At 36.0% G+C, this 21,937-nt stretch overlaps 1 protein-coding gene across 2 annotated transcripts in view; it reads left to right on the top strand.

Moving 5' to 3' along the window:
- LOC128866001 (protein grainyhead-like) overlaps positions 1-21,937 on the top strand; it is a 246,932-nt gene that overhangs the window by 213,412 nt on the left and 11,583 nt on the right. For both annotated transcript variants that reach the window (XM_054106453.1, XM_054106454.1), the window contains exons 12-14: positions 17,331-17,510; positions 18,736-18,872; positions 21,066-21,258. In XM_054106453.1, the coding sequence (XP_053962428.1) occupies positions 17,331-17,510; positions 18,736-18,872; positions 21,066-21,258 (510 nt within the window). The remainder of the gene's footprint in view (positions 1-17,330; positions 17,511-18,735; positions 18,873-21,065; positions 21,259-21,937) is intronic.

Consider the following 21,937-nt stretch of genomic DNA (forward strand, 5'->3'; position numbering starts at 1 on the left):
AAATTGACATGTTGCCAGCAATTGAATGAATGGCAGACTGACGGACGAATAATCGGACGGACAATGGAATGGGTAGACAGGCCTTTACTTGGATGAATAAATGGATGTATGCATCAACACAACAAAATGCACATAAACACATTTGTCTATATGTGCATACTTACAGGTGATTGAAACGTTGTTTAGTTGGTTGTTTATATTTTTAAGTTGATTCCTGGTGCATATACATACGCTAGCCGCCAGCAGGAGGCAAACGAACGCGCACTAACTCAAATAGCTGCTAAGAATGAAAACGTAGCTATGATGAATAGCACAGTTGGCTAAGAATTGGAAATCGCAAGGCATCGATTTGAGAAAGTATGAATTTTTATAAATCTAACGCTGCGGAAAAAATAATGAGGAATCCAAAGTATGTTGCAAGTAGATTTTCATTATCAGCAAGCAGTGGCTGATCAGCTTTATTTCCAAATAGTTACTATTTAAATATATTCTTTGCCATCATCTCCTTGTTTCCGTCTTTGCTCACTTATCCTTTTTTTAATGATAACTCAAAGGTATGTTTCCTTTATCCAACTGTGAAACAGTGGCCTGCAGGAATCATATGTTATGTTCCATTTTAAGACTAGTGACTACCACGTTGGGTCAGATATGAAAATTTTTTAAGCAAGTTCCCTTTATTTTCTTTCCGCCTGTATGTATGCAGCAAGTTGCACTTTTCTTCGCCATCAGTTTGCTACGTCTTCAAAGAGTTTATGAAGTGGTAAATTGAAAACGTATGCTTTACAACATACGTTGTACCGGCTAGAGCAAGAATCATTACAAGAGTCCCGCTTTATCTTATTTATTTAAAGGTCTAGGACTATCTTATTAAAAGGACTAGCAGACCTTTCCTGCCGTGTGCTAACAAGCCTGCGAGCTGTTCAAGTACAAATAAATAAAGTGACTAACGCGCTCACCAGAAAGCTGAGGAAATACTCCTGCTATTCTCGGCCCCGGCACGCTTCTTAAACTATTCATTTTTCTCAACAAATTTTTATTTATATATTTTATTTACATATATTCAAAATAGTCCCCTCAGATATAATGCACTTGTGCCAGCATTTTTTCCAATCCTCGAAGCAGTTCTACTATACACTTTTTGGTATATCCTTGTGCTCTCAGCGATTCGATTTTTATCTCCTCTGTTTTTGGCCAAATAATCTCTCCCAAGCTGGTGGATTATCATGATGCAAAAGCCATTAATTTTTTCCCCCAATTCCGGGCGCTTTTTCGTGTTACTTCACACAAACTCCGCCTAACTTCAACGTAATACTCCTTATTTACCATACGACCTTGTGGTAAGAACTTTTAGTGCACTACGTCATGATAATCGAAGAAAGCAGTCAGCAAACCCTTGGCATTTGATCGAACTTGGAGTGCTTTTTTTGGTCTTGGCTCTCCTGGACTCTTCCCTTGGGGCAAATGGGCTTTGGTTTCGATATCATGACCATAACTCGTCATGACCTTTTTATGCAAATCGGGATCATCGTTAACATCATTCAACAATTCCCGCGTGATGCTCGTGCGACGTGGTTTTCGGTCAAAATTTAGCAATTTTGGAACGAACTTCTCTGCCACTCGCTTCATGCTCAAAATTTCCGAAAATATTGTTTTGTATGAGCCAACCGATGTGCCGACATCCTCAGCAGCTTCTCTAATTGTGGTTCGACGATTCTCCATAACAATTTTCTTCACTTTCTCTTTTTCTCCAAAGCATTTTTGCACTTTATTCCATTAAAAACTGATTTTCTTGTCGAGGAAAACGCACAAGACCATTGCAAAAAACAATTAAGAAGACTCAACTCGTTTTTATAAATTGCATTTATTGTATGGAAAAAATCCACAAGAGCCGTCAATACATTTTTTATTTAAATCAACGCCGCTAAAGCCTTCACTTCATTATACCAAAGAGAACTACACACTAAATTTTTCTAAAAATTCATATTGAAAAGTTCAAAATTTAGATAAAAAATTGTGTAATTTTTCTGAATTTTGTTTGAAATGTAAAAGTTGAATTTAGGTGGTTTCGTTTAAAGAATGTATATTATTAAAACAAATCAAACTACTCGAAAATATTTTAAATAAAATGTTCAAAAAATCGGCATGCCTTTCAGTTATGCTCGCCACTGTTATCCTACACAATTGAAGGCGCCCGCGGCAGCACTACGTCTATAGGAAATTACTTGGAAACGGGAGTGCGTGGTCGGCAACATAATCAACGACACAATTTTCTTTAGAAACGGCAATTATGTATAAATTTGAAGCCTTATTTGACCACCCACTGCACTGTCACTGGCCCACTGTACGTACAACGCTAGCAGGCGACGACCGGAAAGATGGCAGCCATCACATGTGTCTATTACTATGCATGTCCAAAGCTAACAATCGCTATCATAATGGCGCATCAAACAACACCAACAACGGCAAGAAAAGCACAAAGTTGAGGAAATAACAAAATTACAACAACATAACAACCGTAGCGTTTAAAATATTTAATGACAAAATGCAACAGCGCAATAACAGATGTTTCTTTGTTTTTTCTTTTTTCTTTTTGTTGTTTGTTTTTTTGTGCTTTCGGGCCGCCGCCGGTGCAGAGAAATTTTCATATGCTATGGCAAATCAATGAAAGCAACCAACCACTGCAACAGAGCAATCGCGCGGTGGAAAAAATTAATAATATAATAAGAATGTGAAAATCATTGAGACAGCAACAGCAGCCGCCGCGGCAACCGTGTGGCAGCAATAAATTTTATGAAATTCTAATTTATTGCGCTGAGCGGGCGCGCTCCTGACGCCTCCGTGGCGTGGCCGCGACCTAGCGGTATTTGGTGCATTCTGGCATTCTTTTGCATACGCGCGCTGCTCTCTCTCTTTACATACATACATACATGCATACAGGTGTGTGTACGGTGCTCACGTTTTTTTTTTATTAGCATTTTATTTTTATTTAGCTGCACCTCCGCTGATGCTATGCAATTTGTGTTGCACTGTGTAAGCCGTGAGGCTGATGTGCCACAGCTGATAATTACATGCAAACAGCAAGCAACAAGCAACAAGGATTCAGCATCCGTATCGCCGCTATCCTATGCCAAGTTTGGCTATCACCAACAACGCAAGTGGCAATTATTACAACATGCCACATTTAAGTGTGTATGTTCGAATGCATGTTGTATCGTGTTGCAAGTGTAAAGCGCTTTTGCATTTACATTCTTAATTGTAAAATGCTGGCCGGGCGCGTCTGTGTGGCGAGCATTGTTGTGCGATGTGACAAACCCCTTTTATGCTTCGGCTTGGGCGTAATTGTTGTTGTCGCACGCTTAATTGTTCAGCTGTAATTGGCCTGTAGCTACAAATGTTGCTGTTGTATGTGTTAGAATGCGTGCCACCACTGTTGCAACAAGTTTACATGAACAGGTGAAAGGTCATGCAGTCAAGTTGCAAATTGTTAAGTGTTCCTCTTTGAGTTTTTCGGCATCTGCAACATATACTTTCAGTTAAATGTATTGCAATTGAGGCGACCTTTTTTGTGCAATCTCCCTGTCCCACTCTTTCTCTTATTTGCGTTTTTTATGTACACCACATAATGTTTTTTGCACACATACATACTCGTATATCGACATTCTAGTGAAGCTATGTTGATCGAACTCAATCAGCTTTCCTTATACTTTTACCCAACAAATATTCCTTTGTTGCACGCAAACTTGCAATCAGTCTTACTTATATTACCATGGCATTAACTTGAAGTTTCATTCATTCACCTGAGGATTCTCATGCTTTTTGAAGTTGCCTTTTCAACTCAAATCAACAACACAACACACCAAAGAAACAACACAAACTGTTTCTATTATTTTATACCAAGCCACGTAGTACTTTATTATTGTGCTGAGAAATAATTTCTCTTAATTAATTTATAAAATTCTAACTTTTTTGTGCTTCAAAGTGAAGAAATGAAATTCTACGCTTTCAGTTTTCTTGTATTTTCATTCTGGACTCATTCGCCGAAAAATCTATTCTAGCAGCAAATGCCTTTATTATGCAGCAAGCCCTTTTAATATTTAAAAAACGAAGTGCACGACGTTAAATAACTAGGACTTATTGACCAGTTTTGACAAAATTTTTGACAACAAACCAAAAAAAGTGTTAAAAATTATTTTCATTTAGCGAATACCCGAAATGATAGTTTGACGAAGAGAAAAATGCTAAAAAATCAACGCGATTTTTGGCCCACTTGAAACTTCATCTTTAGGTATCTCAAAGTTTTCTAGAAATTCTGTTTATAAAGTGTGAAATTTTGATGAACATTTGTTGAATTTTTTTAATTTACACAAGCTTTAAAACTTAATTTTTTGTGATTTTAGTAAGAGGAAAAGATATATTTTTATAAAAACAAATATTAAAAATAAATAGAAAATAAATAGATTGTCAAACCTGGGCTATAAGTCCCTCATTATGCTTCAACCAGCTGTGCCAAGTGTGCTATGCAACCTATCTTGTACTATATTTTTCAAAATGAGGTTATACCCCGCAAAGCAAAGAAGCCAAACCTTTGTTTTTTTTTTTTTTTTTTTTTTACGCAGAAATAGCATAAGGTATCATCACAGAGGATTTCATTTGCCATTTTACAACCAGCGAACAATTTGTCTTTTAACTCAAGCATAATGTGCACCAGATTGCTAACTTTCATCTTATTGCTCAGGTCATCGCTTTCGGTTTCAAACTGCGAACAGACAAATAAACAATGTTCTGCCACTTCAATAACGTCAATTGAAAAGAATTCGCACGGCACTGGAGAGTTAGGAGCAGAGGCAGGATAAACAGTTTATCCTTACCTTCAGAGGAGTATCAATTGGTCTCCTGAGCCTTGATAGAGTCGGCTGGCAAACTCCCACAAGATACTTCAAATGGCATTGTAGTCTTCGTTATCATTTCAGCAAATTCGAATTAGTAAAAACAAGCGTTTGGCGTTTTCATGAACGGGATGATGAATCTTCAGAGCACATTCTCTGCGAAAGTGCAGCTCTCGCAAGACGAAAACTCTTACACCTAGGTGGTGTGACCCTAAAGTCATTAAATATGTCTAACAAAAAGCCTGAGAAGGTACTCGTAACATATCAGAAGTCTCCAACTAAAGGCTCGCGGCATCAGAGGTCGCAGTGCATTGTGGCTCAATAATAATAATCATATTCATTCTTCGCAGAAATTTGTGGTTGACAGCAATTTTCAAAAACGCGAATCGAAAGTGTATAGCCTGGGCACGTACATATTTAGCAGCATTGTGCAAAATTTAACTTAACCGATTTGATCTCAAATAAAACTTCACAGAGAAAGTATCACCGTTATTTTATAATTAGCACAAAATAAATTTAAAAAAAATATGTAAAGGAGAATGGGAAGTTGTGAGACGGGTTTTGTTTTTGGACCCGTATTACTCAAAATCTTATTGTAATATTCTGCATATGTCAACGATGGAATCTTTAGTCAATGAATACTGGAAGCTATTGGTATGGCTTATTTAACAAAACTACAATTTTCCTTAAAATTAAAATTGTATATAATAATATAAAATATAATACAAAATACAAAAATGTGGGGAGTTGTGAGACACCATGGTTTAAATCAATAAAAATGACTTATTTTAGTTGTTAGTTCTTTATTAAGATGAAAAATGATTTATCTATATCGTATGCCCGACCAACAGATCGTATTGCTTTTTTCTCAATCAAAATTTCCTTGATTGCAACCAATAATATATTTGCATCGATCGTTGTTTTACTTGACTCACTCACATACCTATGACGCGGCATGATAAATGAGAAATCTACGAAAAAGCGGAAAAACAATAAAAACTCAAATTTAACCAAAAATTTCATGATATATATATAAACAATGCATGAATATTGCGAGGTACTTATGAAAGATGCGTTAAAACGTCGAAAAAAACGGTGTCTCACAACTCCCCACATTTGTTGTCTTACAACTCCCCAAATCGTTTTTTTATAAATGGCTGCGAAGTCATAAACACATCGAACGCTCATGCCGAAGTGAATGTGTAAATTCAAAGCTAATAGGACAATTAATAATTTGTATATATTAACATTTGCAATTCGCTTCAACAACTGATCGAATGTATCGCAAAACAAATGATGAAAAAAACTTACCGAGAAATTCCAAAACACAGTAACTGGAGAGACGCGTCGAATGCGTGTAAATACGACCAATGCTAGCTGAAAAGTGAAATCGCATCGAGAACACTTGTTGACACTTAAAATCGAATGTAAACAAATTAATAATGCCGAAAGGTAACAATGTCTCACAACTCCCTATGTCTCACAACTCCCCATTTTCCCCTAATGATTTTTTTTTTTTTTGGGGGGGAAAAAGTTCTGCCCTCAAACGGTTTTCACTTGGCCCATCTTTCAATAGGATACTAAACCAAATCGGATGGTAGTTACGATTTTTATAAGTATCTAGATTTTAGCGCCAGCTGGGGGATATTTTTTATATTGTATTAATATTTATCTTTTTATAAGAATTATACTCTTATATAACTATTTGAAATTTGAACCAAATTTGATCGAAAATACAGTTTTAAGATATAATATAATAAGTTTTAAAAAAAGGTCTGACATACATATAAGCTCTACGTACCCTCTTCTGAGTACCACCGACTGCGATTCGCTTCCAATTTCTAAATAAATAAAGAAATTTATATGCAATGTAATTTTAATTTAAAAATATGAATATGCATACATATCTTCGTGATTGAATTAAAAATTTAAAAATTCCGTTATTCTTCTGAATAGTTAACTAATTATATAAAAACATATACCTTCCCTTGATTACTCAACTTCATTGTACAACGCCTCTTTCCATTGCAGGCGTGGCACTTAATTAAAAGTAAAAATGGCAATATATGGTTATCCATAATAAATGTCCAATACTCGTATTGGAGTAAAATACCTAGCGACGCATAGCGCCACTGCCAAATGTCAAACTAAAGACTTTAGCGTCAAACTTGTTTGCGCATCTCAACTGCCCAATGCGCAGTTAGTTATCAACTTACTGATTTTCTCACTAAATTTAATACTACACATTACACATGCACAAACATTTATGGCTGCACATTTATGGCAACAAAATGCCACAGACGCACAATTTAAAAACTATAGTTGAGAAATTAAAAATTGTGATTGATTGTTAATTACAACAGGCAAAGGCATACAATCATGTGCAAATACAATTACTATATATGCACATGAACACATATATATACATATGTGTGTGATTGGTTGAATAAAGGCAATCAAGCGTGTAAACAAACAGTTGCGCCTGCCTTTTCATTGCGCCGCAGTTGATGCAGGCGCTTGCGACACGTGCAGGCATACTTGCACATCCAACGCATACATATGTACATACAAGTAGGTACGAGCATATGAGATTTTATGTAAAACTATAAGCCAAGCCTGGCGCGCAAACCCGCCATTATTGAGATTTGCTGTAGAAAGAAAAATATATCCGATAAAATTAGCGGAAAAAATAACTAAGTACAACAAAAATACTGAAAAGTAAAGTAAGTGTAAAAAAAAGGCACAAACAATGTGGAGAAAGATTAAAATGAAATTGTCATTAATTCCGCTGAAGCGTCACTTCTAGCTACAGTTACAAATGTGCATATGTGCGCTTGCATATACGGGAATGTTTGTGTATATGTGAATACATACATACATACTATGATTTTAAGTTCGTTTGTGAAAATATATAAGCATCGCTGCCAGTGACGCCTCTCAGTATTCTACTAGCGCAATTAAATATTTAAATGCCGCCACCATCAATTGAACGACAACAGCATCAATAATGTTGCATATTTATTAGTTAGCGTGGCTTGAGAGCGCACACTTGTGTTGTTGCTGTTATCGCTGTTACTGTTGTGCGGCCTGTCACTATCAGCACTTTTCTGTTTCTTCCTACCTCGTGTTCGTCTTCTTACTCTGCTCCTGCATCTTCTTCTTCCTTCAATTTTATCCAGCCAATATCCGTTGGCTGCCAATTCACTAAAACAAAACGCTGTTATAATGTTCTTTGTTGTTGTTATTGTCACTGATGTCTCAGCTGTCATTGGTGTTGTTCAATCGCCCGATATGCAACTCAATTTCCATGCACTACCAGCTTGCCAACAATCAACCATCACTGCCTCCGCAGTCTCTTCTAGACGGCCAGCGTAGTGCACTTTGCTACTCTCAATCTTGCCAGCCTCTAGCCAACATTGCCAACTGCTAGTATGTAGATAAAAACCAGCCAGAAATACCTCGGCTCATACACCAGCTATGCTATTATGCGGCAATCACTTTATTTCGCCTCTACTTTCAGCCGATTTTGTTCATATCGATTGGTTGATGGCCAATATACTTAACTGTTTTATGAAAATGGCCCAACGCTGTCGCTTTAAGCTATTAGCAATTGTTGCACTCTGTGCTGTTGTTAGTACAGTGGAGATGATGTTCCTGATGCTTTTGCGTTTGCTTGCTGTTGTTGCTTTATTCATCACATTTAGTTGTCTGTCGATGGCGCGTAAATTCACTCAACAAATTTTCCATTTAATATCTGCGAATGTCACGCACAGCCCATTTGCCAAAAATGGACTAGACCAGTTAAGGTGTTGGTTGATGGCTGCAGTTTGCAGTTTGCAGTTTGCGGATTTGCGGTTGCTTGGTGTTGCTGTAAATGCAGTAGTACACCTATGGCTTTAGTGAGAGCATTTGCCTTGCTAGCATTTTTTATACACTACAATTATATATAGGTACATATGTATGTACTGGCTGATGCTCCTGGTTTACAATAATCATAATACATCCGAAACGTACGCAGTAGGAAAAACTTGAAAAGTAGTATGATGATGATTTTACAAAACTTCTCTGAACACAATGTTTGACAATTTTCCCTACTTAGCTAAAATTTATAGCTTATTGGTTTTGGTGATGCAAGCGAGTTACAGTTGTCCATGTAAGAAAGATTTAATCGAAATGCGAACTACATCTGGCTGCAAATACGATTTTTCTAAATATCGTGCCTGCAGTACCGCCTAGCGGATCATCTAGCAGCCCATGTTGAAACCACATCTCAAAGGATTAACCCTTTGTCACTGAATGAGAAAATTTACCTCTCAAGGAAAACTATTTTCAAGTAACATAAAACAATTTAAATGAATTTCGTGCATTATAATGGCTTCTGCTGATCTTTTTGTTATTACAAAGTAGGTTAATAGTTAACGGACCTGTTGATGTCCAGCTACACAAGACCCAAGGTTGCATTACTTCAATGCACGTTCCATGTCAGAATTACGAGTATGAAAATATTTTTCCAGTTAGACTTCGTTAGTTATAAAATTCTCTTATTGCGTAGTTTCAATTTTGTATTTTTAATTTTTTTTTGCACAAGAACGGAAGTTAAGCGCAGAAAAATAAATATATGCTTATAGTTGTACAGTGTTATTTTAAAATCGTATCAAGTTTCTCTAAAGTCCAATTAAATTTTTTAACACCATCAGTCGCTTGTGTTAATATGATAACAAAATCGCTTTATTTTGTGTGAAAAATGTGAATCATAACGCGCATTTTTTATTTTGTTTTTTTATTAGTGTTGTGTTTTTGATTGAAATAAATAAATAAAATAAATAATTGGCACTTCTGTTAGATGTTTTGCCGAACTCCTCCTCCTATTTGTGGTGTACGTCTTGATGTTATTCCACAAACGGAGGAACCTACAGTTTAAGCCGACACCGAACATTCGATAGTTTTTATGACAAGCTCTTTCATGGCAAAAATACACTCGGTGGTTTGCTATTGCCTGTCGAGGGTTTGCTATTGCCAGACAACGTGACGTCTCGAAAACGTCTGGAATGTCATTAACAAACATTAAGAACAATAGTGGCCCAGGATGGCTACTTTGAGGTTCGCCTGAGGTAACTTTGATGGCATTCGATTTTATGTTATTTATACGAACGAATTGAATTCTATCTGTTTCGAAAAATCGGTTAATATGACATCGTATTGTTGGCCTGTTTCAAATTGGTTTAAACCATAATTTGCAAATAACCCTAAATTCGTAACAGTAGATCTACCCTTAACAAAGCCGCGCTGATTAGGCGATATGAGATTTGAAATTTGAAAGAAAATCAAATCAGGAACTAGCTTTTCAAAGAGTTTAGGTATGCAAGAGATAGGGCGATAATTTTAGACTTCCGACTTGCTTCCAGATTTATGTATCGGTATTATAAATGATTTTTTCCAATTTTGTAAAAAATCACCAGAAGCTAGTGATTTATTGAAGATAATTGTTAATGGTTTTGTTAACGATGTAGCACAGGTTTTTAATAATATAGGAGAGAAGCCATCTTCTCCAGGAGTTGGGTCATTTTCCAAGGTCGATAGGCTCCTGAGTACATCATTAGATGAGAGCTGAAAATCTTTATTTATTCGTGAACTGTTAAAAGAGGTATCTTCCATTCCGGTGTCGCATTGACAAACATAAACAGATCGAAAAAAAATCTGCAAAAAGGTTACTGATTTGATAATAAAGTTGTCTAATAATTTGGGTTGTTGTCAACGCTCTTCCCGAATTGCTCTGTTTATCAGATTTTACCAACTGTTGCTGTCCACCTTTTCTGCATTAACCATAAGAAGAGCTATTTTTTACAATTATAGTAAATATATACCGAAATACTAAAATTAAATTTAAATATTAATTCAGTTTTTTAATAATTTCGAAAACACTTTCCTTTGAATTGCTTTATTTGTCAGCTGTTTTCGATCCATCTTTTCTGCATTAACCGTAGGAAAAGCCAATTTGTGAAGAACATCTTCAGATTAATTGATTTTTCACGCAATCTTAGGGCTACTTAAACCTTTCGTTTTCTCCTTCACTTTAATTAATAAAATATTTAATAGGACTATGAATAAGTTCGTGCGGTTTTACAACAGATGGCGTAACTTGATTATTATTCCATCGATCCACATTTCCAAACATTCATTGGAGAGCTACTGTCGTAAGGCACAAACGTCAGTATAAGTTTTTTATTTGAAGCGTAAACAACAATATTTTTACCACACTTGAAAATGTCGAATTTCGTGCCAAATAATGTGTTTTTGCGGGGAATTCTTCTTCATTATTTTAATATGAAGAAAAAAGCAGCCGAAAGTCATCGTATCTTGGTGGAAGTTTATGGTGAGCATGCTCTATCTGAGCGAACGTGCCAGAAGTGGTTTGCACGCTTTAAAAGTGGTGATTTTGGCTTGGAAGACGAAGAACGCGAGGGTGCGCCGCCAAAGTTCATGGATACCGAATTGGAGGAATTGCTCGATCAAGATCCGGCTCAAACGCAAGAAGAGGTTGCAAAAACTTTGGGAGTTGATCAATCAACCATTTCCAAACGTTTAAAAGCCATGGGAATGATCCGAAAGGTAGGCCATTGGGTGCCGTATGAATTGAAGCCAAGAGACGTTGAACGCCGTTTTATGGCATGCGAACAACTGCTTCAACGGCACAAAAGAAAGGGTTTTTTGCATCGAATTGTGACTGGCGATGAAAAGTGGGTCCATTACGACAATCCAAAACGTCGGGCAACGTATGGATACCCTGGCCATGCTTCAACATCGACGTCGGCGCAGAATATTCATGGCCTGAAGGTTATGCTGTGTATCTGGTGGGACCAGCTGGGTGTTGTGTATTATGAGCTACTGAAACCGAATGAAACGATTACGGGGGATGTCTACCGACGACAATTGATGCGTTTGAGCCGAGCACTGCGAGAAAAACGGCCGCAATACGCCGATAGACACGACAAAGTTATTTTGCAACATGACAATGCTCGGCCACATGTTGCACAAGTGGTCAAAACATACTTAGAAGCGCTCAAATGGGATGTCCTACCCCACCCGCTGTATAGTCCAGACCTTGCGCCATCCGATTACTATCTCTTCCGATCGATGCAACATGGCCTGGCTGACCAGCACTTCCGTAATTACGATGAAGTCAAAAAATGGATCGATTCGTGGATTGCGGCAAAACCGACCGAATTTTTCACAAAGGGAATCCGTGAATTGCCAGAAAGATGGGAAAAAGTAGTAGTAAGCGATGGACAATATTTTGAATATTAAATTTGTAACCATTTTACGTCAATAAAGTTTCAAATTTCGAAAAAAAACCGCACGAACTTATTATTTTTATTTTCCTCCTCATTTCATTCAATAAATTGTTATTCTTAGGCATTTTATTTTTTGCTCCTCTATTTCAATTAATACAATATTTTACTTTATTTTCATCCCTCTTTCATGCAATAAAATGCACAACTTCAATAAAAAATTGGAAAAGTTTGAGTGGTCTGCTAATGTTATTGCACTATTTTTCTTTGAAATTGATGCTACCGCTCACCATTCCTTTCAAGCATTTTATTTCGAAGAAAATTATTGCTTTAAATTTATTAAGAAAAAAATATTATTTCGTAATTAATTTTTTTTTTTTTTTTGCCATCACACACTTTCCCTCCAAGTCTTAACCTACGTCGTCATAATTCATAAAATAATTCCTTATTAAGTATCATTCAACCATTAATTTGCGGCAACTCTACGAGCTCTAATCAACGCCGCGCGCCGTTTCACATGCGTCTATTTTTAGTATAGCGCACATAGACAGCCTACAATAGCGGCGACAATGGCAACAGCACCAGCAACAGCCAGAGCAAGGATGTGCGCCCGGATATGTGGACGTGTCTAACAATCAGTGAATTTCCGGCATTTTATTTCTTAATTACGCGCCAATGCGCTCAAGCACAGAGCCAACACTTGGAAGACCATAATCTAGACGGCAGTGTATTTGTATACACGTACACACACATGCATACAAACAATTTACTATTTGTAACGTATGTATGTATGTGTGCATGGATGTATGGTTGCATGGATATTCAAATGTGTATTAAAGCATGAATTCATTTAGATAGATTTGTATGCACGTTTGTGTATATGTGCAGTTGTATGTCGCTGTTTATACTCCGCACAAGCGACTGCATCTATAAATTATACGATCTTATAACTATAAACCGCCTATCTGTTTCCAATCGCGCCAAACGACCATTGACAGCTGCAGAGCAAATGCAGCCAGGCTGCGACTTCGAGAAGCGATCAAACTTGGCAACTTGTATCCGCATCAGTGGCTCGACTAACTCATTTATTTAGTGCATACATGTGTATGCACGAGATGTATGTATGTTTGTTTGTTTCTGTGTGTTTGTCTTATCACAATACTGCGAATTCTTAAGCAAATGGGAAAATGCCATACACCAATGGCGATTGCTAGTGAAGAGGCTCCATACCTCGAGCGGCATTTCTAGGTATACATATATGTATGTATAACTAAATACATACTCATGTGTGCATACCACAGATATTAAGCGAAAAAAAGCAACAATAACTTCACTAAAAAGTATGCGCACAGCATTGGCATTGGCAGCCGCAACTGATGAAGTAGTACAAACAAACAGCGAGCTTGGCAAATTAAGTCAGCTACTAAGTGAGGCATGCAACAAGCGGCATGCGGCATGCGGCATATGCAGCAGTCATATAGTGATTAGACTGTTACATGTCCACTTTAGTTGCTGTGTGCTTGTTCTTCTTTTGGCTTTTCAGCCGACCGTTGCTGCTTTACTTACTTACTTGACATTCTTTTCACTTTTATACTCTTTTTGATTATTCGTTTTGCTGCTTTTTTCCTCATTGCATTAACATTTCTTTCATTTACTACACTTAGCCTCTGCTATAAAAGCGCTCTAACGATCGATGTCAATATCACTGTTGCTATTGCATCAATTGCAGCCTCACCAGCTGCAACATCGCCAGCGCCAGCTCTTTCTTCAAATTCTGCTTTATGCTGCTCCATTTTACGAGTACTTCCTTCGTCTAGCTGGTTCATTGTTCGCTTTGGTATGACTGTCCCATGCGTTGACTGATCATTCGTCAGTACGCCCTCGTATTTCTAGTCAACGAGTGGGGAAATTGCTTAGCAGGAGCGTAAAAATATTGTACAGTGTTTTGTAATGGTTTCGAAATTAGCTAAATATTGCAATATGAATTTTCTGCAGCAAAAGTATTTTTTTCTCACAAAACTACTTGGAAAAAACTTTTTCTTTTTTAATTTTTCAATTTAATTTTTTCCTCTATAATTTTAATATTTTTTTAAATTAATTTTTTATTATTTTTTTAAATTTTTATTTAACGTATCTTAAAGCTTTAACGGAATTGCGTTTTAATATTTCAACTAGTACAACATAAAAATTCTAACGAGCCATTTTCATTGGAACAAAAAAAAAGAATGGAAAACTAAAGTGCCTCAATATTTATAAATTAGGAATGATTGTGAATTTTTTGAATGAATTCTGAATGTGTAAATGTATTAGGTACTGCTGCTACTGTATGCCCATCTGGTCTAAAACTAGTTTACGTTTGAGTCGTCGACGTTGAGTACTTGGCTGGAACAAAGCCAAAAAAAATGAAAAATGTTTTTTCTTTGATGGCAATCATTGCATAAAAAGCGAAAAATATTTTTGAAAATTTCGTCATAAATATTTATATATCAAATAAAAGAAGAATACACGGGTAATCAAAAATATTTCTTTTCATAAGAATCCTTGCCCAAAAATGTTTTTTGAAAGTATCGTCCTTTAATATCCTTGAAAATTTTCATGGAAATTATTCCAAAAAAATCCAAATAATTATGATAAAAACCATTATGAGCTATTTTCATAGTCATAAGTTAACTAATAGATTACTGTTAAGCCACCACTTGTCATTTCACAGCAGCAATTTGGCTAATGGTTGACTGTAATTAGCCAATGAGCGTCGAACCAATACTTAGTTGCATATATAATAGCTGAATATTGGGAACAAATATTTCTCAAAAATTCATATTTTTACAAGTATTTTAAATTTAAAATAATTTTTTTTTAATTCCTTTGACATTCTCCTGCAATGAGATACCTATGTACATATGTGTATGTCTGTCAAATAATTTTATTGAATTGGAATATTTTTTATTGCTGGGTTCTAACTAAACTTCAAACCCTTACAAAAAAAGTCTGACAAACTAAAAGCACAGATTCACTACTATTGAGTAATCGCGCATATCTCGATTTTCTCATGTGTGAGAAAAAAAGTTAAATTTTGTCGCACTGTGTAATATGTGGGTAAAATCTAGTATTTCGTAAGCAAACAGCATTTCATTGGAGTTTTCGTTCTCTATCTTCACGAATAAATTTCTTCTTATTCTCTAAAGGGTTTACAAAGCATTATATTGGACTATTTTCAAGCAAAAACTCCCCTCGCATCTTCATGTTTCATAATTCAGCATAAAATTGTAACCTATTCTCGTTTTTGAATAATTTTATATGAGTTCAGTACAACTTGCAAAAATATTCAGTCACATTTCTCAACTTTATCCCACAATACTTGTCTCCATCCAGGCATTTGCATAATTGGTTCCTGCAGCCAATCAAGCTATTATCGTTTTTACCTTCAGCCAAATACGTGCATAATATGTACCACATGCATACATACATATACATGCATGCCATGAACAGTTTCCTCTTAATTTTTTTTTTGTTTTGTTTTTTCTCTTCTGATAATGCATTGCGAATTTTTCATTCAATTTGTGGCGGCATGAAATTGCGCTTGAGGCCAATTGCTGTTGTACGCAAAAAAACAGAATTTCGCCAGTAATTCATCACATCAATACGCGTACATATTTTTGTAGGTATGTCTGTATGTGTGTACGGCTTCATAACCAAGATTGCGCTTAGTGATACTCCTTGTGATGGCTTCATTAGGTCGATGTATTGCATTTGCTGACAAAGTTCATCAGCAGGTCATTTATTAAGCGTTTGTGTCAACTTTACTGCCTGACTCGCATCTACTGTTGTACGTGCACACACACATATATGCATAGGTATGTAAGTGAGAATATGAGTATGGTGTGTGCTTTGAATACTCTGCCGTCAACACACTACGATTAAGTGGCTTCATAGATCATATTGAACTGCACCAAGGTTGCTGAATGTGCTACTGTAGTAAGCCGCTCCGCAATTAAGCTTGACTTGGGATTTATTTGTGGTGTATAGCAATGCATAAATCAAGCGAAGTGTTGTCAACGCAGCAATTTTTTATATTCAGATATTTTTTTGCACATAAATACATACGTACTCGTAAGTAACTACGTACTTCGTATAATAAGTTGGGGTATGAATTCAATTGCTGCTAGAGCGCAAGATCAGCCTATATGACGCCAACTTCCATTATTTTTTGGGCTACTCTTGTTATTTGAACTGTCACTGGCAGCCCACCCAAGAATGCTGCCACAATGAGCAACTGTCAGTGCCAACTCGCTATTGCTTCTAATGCCTATCGTCTAGGTTGCAGAGCTATTTCATCTCACTCTGCTTTAGATCCAATTTTTACGCAGCCAACCCACACATCTTTTTTGTGGCACACAGTTTTTTGTTAAACTCCTATTTGTATTGTTTGGCTTCAACTCTTTTTTGCTGCTGGTAATAACTTTTCATTTCATTCATTTGCTCGTTTTTGTTGTGCTTGCGCACTTAATAACAATTTGTGTAATATTTCATTATGGCCAAGCGCGCTACTTGGAGAGTAAAAAAAATTATCTGCAAGTGCTTACATACTTAGGCGCTCGTAAAAAATATGCTCGATAATAATTCAATCACACATGCATGACTAACTGACAGTGATGCCAAAAACAACAATAATGATAATAACAACAAAAACAAGCTAAGCTAAGTAAAACTATCAGCTGACAACAAAAACAACGAATTACACTCAATTCGACCAATCAGGCAACCAACGAACTCGCGCCAAACAAAAGACTTAAGCAACGAACGTGACTGCGCCGCGACATTTTGAAGGTCAAACAATCACATTTTTTCTGGCTGTAAGGTGTTTATTATTGATTTTATTATTGTTATTGTTTCTTTTTTTTTTTTTGCTTCTGAATTGTGTTATTTAACCAACTCTTGTTAAAATCTGTATTGGCTCTAATTGCGTGCTGGGACATATTGTCACTTAATTGGTATAAAAACAGTGACCTCGTTGGCCTTTGTGGGGTATACATACTAGTGTACTGTGCTACTGTGAAGAAATGAAAAATCAAATGAATCACTTCTTACACTTTATTATTTAAGTATTTTGCGTGCTTTTATGTCATTAATTGTTCACCATTCTTTCTGCTTACAGGGTGCTGAGCGTAAAACACGCGATGAGGAGCGACGCGCTGCTAAACGTAAAATGACCGCTACAGGACGCAAGAAGCTCGATGAGTTATACCATCCGGTTACCGATCGTTCAGAATTTTATACAATGCAGGACTTGCAAAAGCCACCGGTACTTTTCTCACCCGCCGACGACATGGAAAAGGTAAGTGATGAAAAGCATAAGGGAATGTACTAATACATACTTGTACGAGTATATGGGAGTATGCAAAATGTGCCAGCTAAAACCAATGACCGGATGCTTCCCTTGAAACAAATTTATATTTTAATAAAGGCCATGGTAAGGCCAGTTACTGAGCTGAATAGAGTGAGAAGAGACACATTTCAGTAAAGCAGCATACACATTTTTTATCACATGCATATATTTAGTTTCTATGATAGAATAATGAAATTTAGACTTTGCGCAAATATAAAAAAGATGTTGTACATGCTCGAATTTTTTATATGGCGGTAAAAGCATAGCACCATCAATCAAAAAAAATGCCAAAACTCAACGGGTCTTCTTTGCAGTCACTTAAAAGTTGGACAAAATTCAGTGGGCTATCAAACTACAAGCCCAGATGAAGAAGAAATTTCTAAAAATTATGGTTGAAAAGTTGAAAGCTTTAATGAAATTTGAAAAATTTTATACGAGTTTTGAAACTTTGCGTTATATTTTTCGACTATTGCTCTGAGCTACTAGCAGTAACGAAACGCAGCTTGGAGCGGAGCAAAACAGTTGGATTCAATATTACGGGAAAATACGAAGCTACATATTTTAACAAATAAAAAGGAAAACGTACCGGTGTGTCTCGTGCACTACAATGCACCCATTGGCAAGTGTCATACTATGATGGTTGCTTTGCACAAATGTGGCTTGGAAACACTTAACCACCCTTCCTATAATCCGGAGCTAACGCTTTCATATTATTTTGTATTTTCAAACATGAAGAAAAGATCTTCGAGGAAAACAATTGTGATGAAGAAAGGTCGAAACAAGGGAGAATATATCGAAAAGAAAAATAATTCATTGTTAATTTTACAAGTCTCTCCAATTCGCGAGTTTTTTGCCCCTTCTTACTAGTAAAAAAATGCCTACCATTCATATTCACAACGGAGCAAAAGTTAAAAGTTTGAGGGAAAGTTTAATTTTCTATGAATTAAATTTACATTTTACCATCCTGATATATAACATTTCGAACTAGAAACTGTAAGTATTTACGTTTACTAACCCGACAAACAGAAAAAAATGGTTTTAGGAAAAAACCTATCCAAATATATGTGTCCTATTTGACCATCAAACTAACTAAACTTTTTTATATTATTTTATTTTTTAAATTTTTATGATATAATTTTATTTTAATTAAATTTTGTATCTTTTTTACCTATAGAGCTTCTATGGCCATGAGACTGATTCACTGACTGGCGCACCAGATCTCAAAGGCACATCACCGTTCTTGCTGCATGGCCAAAAGGTCGCGGCGCCAACACTCAAATTCCACAATCATTTTCCGCCCGACGTACAGACGTGAGTATATGTAAAAATCGTTACGCTTTTACGCCGACGAATTGTAGCGAGAGCGTTAGAGAAACGAAAAAAATTAGATATAAGTGTTGTGTTTAATATAAACTATTTTTATTCCACGATGTTTGCCGTTAAAAAGGGTTTGCAAAAAAACTATTGTAGATACGCCTGAAAATATGCAATTCATTTTTAACTAGATTGGATTACAGCACAAATGGGCAGCGGATGCCACTTTCCAATTCCTATGTAAAATCGCTTTAAATTGATTTAGTTTGTTTTAATGAAAATTTAGAATTTATTAGGAAAAGAATAATAACGAACTCTTTCTCAGGAAAAATGTAAACTACTAATGGAAAGATTCGATGAATAAGTCAGATATGTAACTATTTGAAGGCGATTTGTATAATTTTAATTACTTTCACATGATGTCTTTATTTTGTAAATTTTTTCATGTTAAAGTGTGAGTTTTTTAATTTTTTCATCGAAAAAACCGAAATGATTAATCAATTTCTCATCACCTCACCCCCATAACAAAATATGGTACTGTTTCCAATCGAATTTAACCTCTATTAACTCTAACAAAATATTTTGTCCCGACCCGTAGTTATTCGATAGCTGGAAGGGGTCACAAATTTTATTATAAATCAAGTTTTTGTTAGAAAAAAACTTTAAGGGGAAAATTTTTTTCACGATAAATGTCTTCCACTGAAGACAAAATATAAACTTAAAAAGCTTTCCAAATAGCTTCAGTATCAGTATTGAAGTATACATTTAAGAGGCATTGATGAATCGAGCTTATACGATATCAGTAAATATGGTTTGACATAGAGCACTGGCGGAGGAAGGAGCTTCGGTTACAGCAGAAATGACGAACGTCATCGAGCCAAGCTTCATTATTTCTGCAGCACCTCAGACCAAAATTCAGTTATTACTATACCTCAATGGCGTAATCCCTTGATGGTAACTGTATTTTCGAAATTTCGAGAAAAACATCTCAATCACGGCTCCACACTACATAGCTCTTCAAACAGTAACACGTTAAACATGCGAAGGCTTCTCAAAAATCCTTTTAAGATCTTTAGCATCCCAAATACCAAATACCACTTGACGTATCCAGATAAATAATAATCATTTTTTTCAGAAAGATCAGCCCGTCTAATTTTGCATATCTACAGCGAAGTGAATGGTCGATCGGTTTCAATTCTTGCAGCTGTTGCACTCGGTAAGGCATCAGTGCCAAATTCTTACCCAAAATCCACGAAGTGGTAATTTTTAATAGCAAAATTTTAAGAGGAATTAACCAGTTCGGATCTTCCTCAACACGGTGAACCACGAATGCGTTGTTTTTACTCAAACGACCCGGTCGAACACTGGTGTTAGCACATAATGTACCTACCGAGCTAGTCAACTCAAGCTTATCGACCAAGTTCTTAATAGCGATCGGACAACGATTATGTTGACCGAAAATCGCGTGAATTTTAAGAAATGTAAATTTTACGGTCCACCATTTTCACATTGCACCTTTATTATTTAAATACGATTTTCGAGCGAAATTGAATTCATTGCTATTAATTTTCAAGACTTCTACTGTATATAGGTATCTCAAAAAATCAAATACCAAAACTAATACGTTAGTAGATTTTGTCCCTATTGAAAAAGAATTTTTTGTTGAAAAACGAAAAACGAGTAAAAGTAGTAAAATATTTGGTATCCCTTTCTTCGCTTTCACAATGAAAGATTCGCGTCTAAGAAATGCTTCATTGGCAAGCGGACTTCCAGATTAAAAAAATTTGTGAATTTTGCGGACAACATTAACGGCCTCTTTTTCAGTAAAAGCTGCCGATTAAAGCGCATTGAGAAAAGGACATGAAATCACTATTGCTTTCAGAAAAAATGTTACTGCTTGACATAGTTTCCATGCTGTAAAATAATCATAAGTTTTACCCTCTCAAAGAAGCCATAAAAATGGGGCTACCTATTGCATAATATTAACCCAGGGCCAAGTTGCCATTGGCCCTAAATATTACATATTCCATTATAAGCTACATTTTTCGAGAAAAAAGAGCTTATTTTAAAGATCACACTCGCTGGCAAAACATACCTTTATACATATTTTATTATCATTTTATACTCATCTCATCTGTTATAATTTTTATTTATTGTATTTTCACATTTCCCAAACATTTGCTTTTACAGAGACAAGAAGGATCACCTGCTGGATCAAGGTCTGGTACCCAGTGCCATGGGCGATTTTGTGCCACCACTGAAACGCGGACGCATGACACCGCCCACAAGCGAGCGCGTTATGCTGTTCGTGCGACAGGAGAACGAAGATATCTACACGCCGCTGCATGTGGTGCCGCCCACCACCATTGGCCTGTTAAATGCGGTAAGTGCAAATGAGGTTGAAGAAAAATAAACGCTACTATAAATTTCCCCGCTCCTTGCCTTTTCCCAAGCACCAAGAAAGGAAAAAGAAAAATTTTGAAAATTATGTAAACTAGAAATTTAGTATCAGCATTATCTCATCATATTTATCCGTTTATTAATTACTTAGTTACAACACAAAAACTCATTTTAAACCGAATTAAAATTACTGCTAACAGGGTAAAGAAATAAGTTTGATGACAGTACATTAAAAAATATAAATATGAAGAAATTCTTGGAAATCATTAACAAAAGTTTTGCGATTTTTTGCAAAACACAAAAACGAAATTTGGTTGGAAGAAGAAGAGGAAGCCAAGCTCACTTACTTTTAACTTTCCATTTATTTTATTACATTTTTGTGCGGCGTTGGTTTAAAATTCTTTGCATGATATTGTGCATTTTGGTCATTCTGAAAATTGGTTTTACATACTACCAGTGAGCAACTTTTTCAACAATAATTAGGAAACCGTTAAAAGTATTACAAAAAGTAAAAAAATTACTCCAAAGTTGGCAGTTTTACTTAAGCGGGCGAAAACTGCACTTCAGAATAGTCAACTGTTATTCAGAAGGTGTTAAATATATTTCATAAAATATCAGATGTACTTCAGATAGTGTAAAATGTAATACAGAGAGTGTAAATT

Source organism: Anastrepha ludens, chromosome 6, assembly GCF_028408465.1.
Source record: "Anastrepha ludens isolate Willacy chromosome 6, idAnaLude1.1, whole genome shotgun sequence".
Classification (NCBI taxonomy): domain Eukaryota; kingdom Metazoa; phylum Arthropoda; class Insecta; order Diptera; family Tephritidae; genus Anastrepha; species Anastrepha ludens.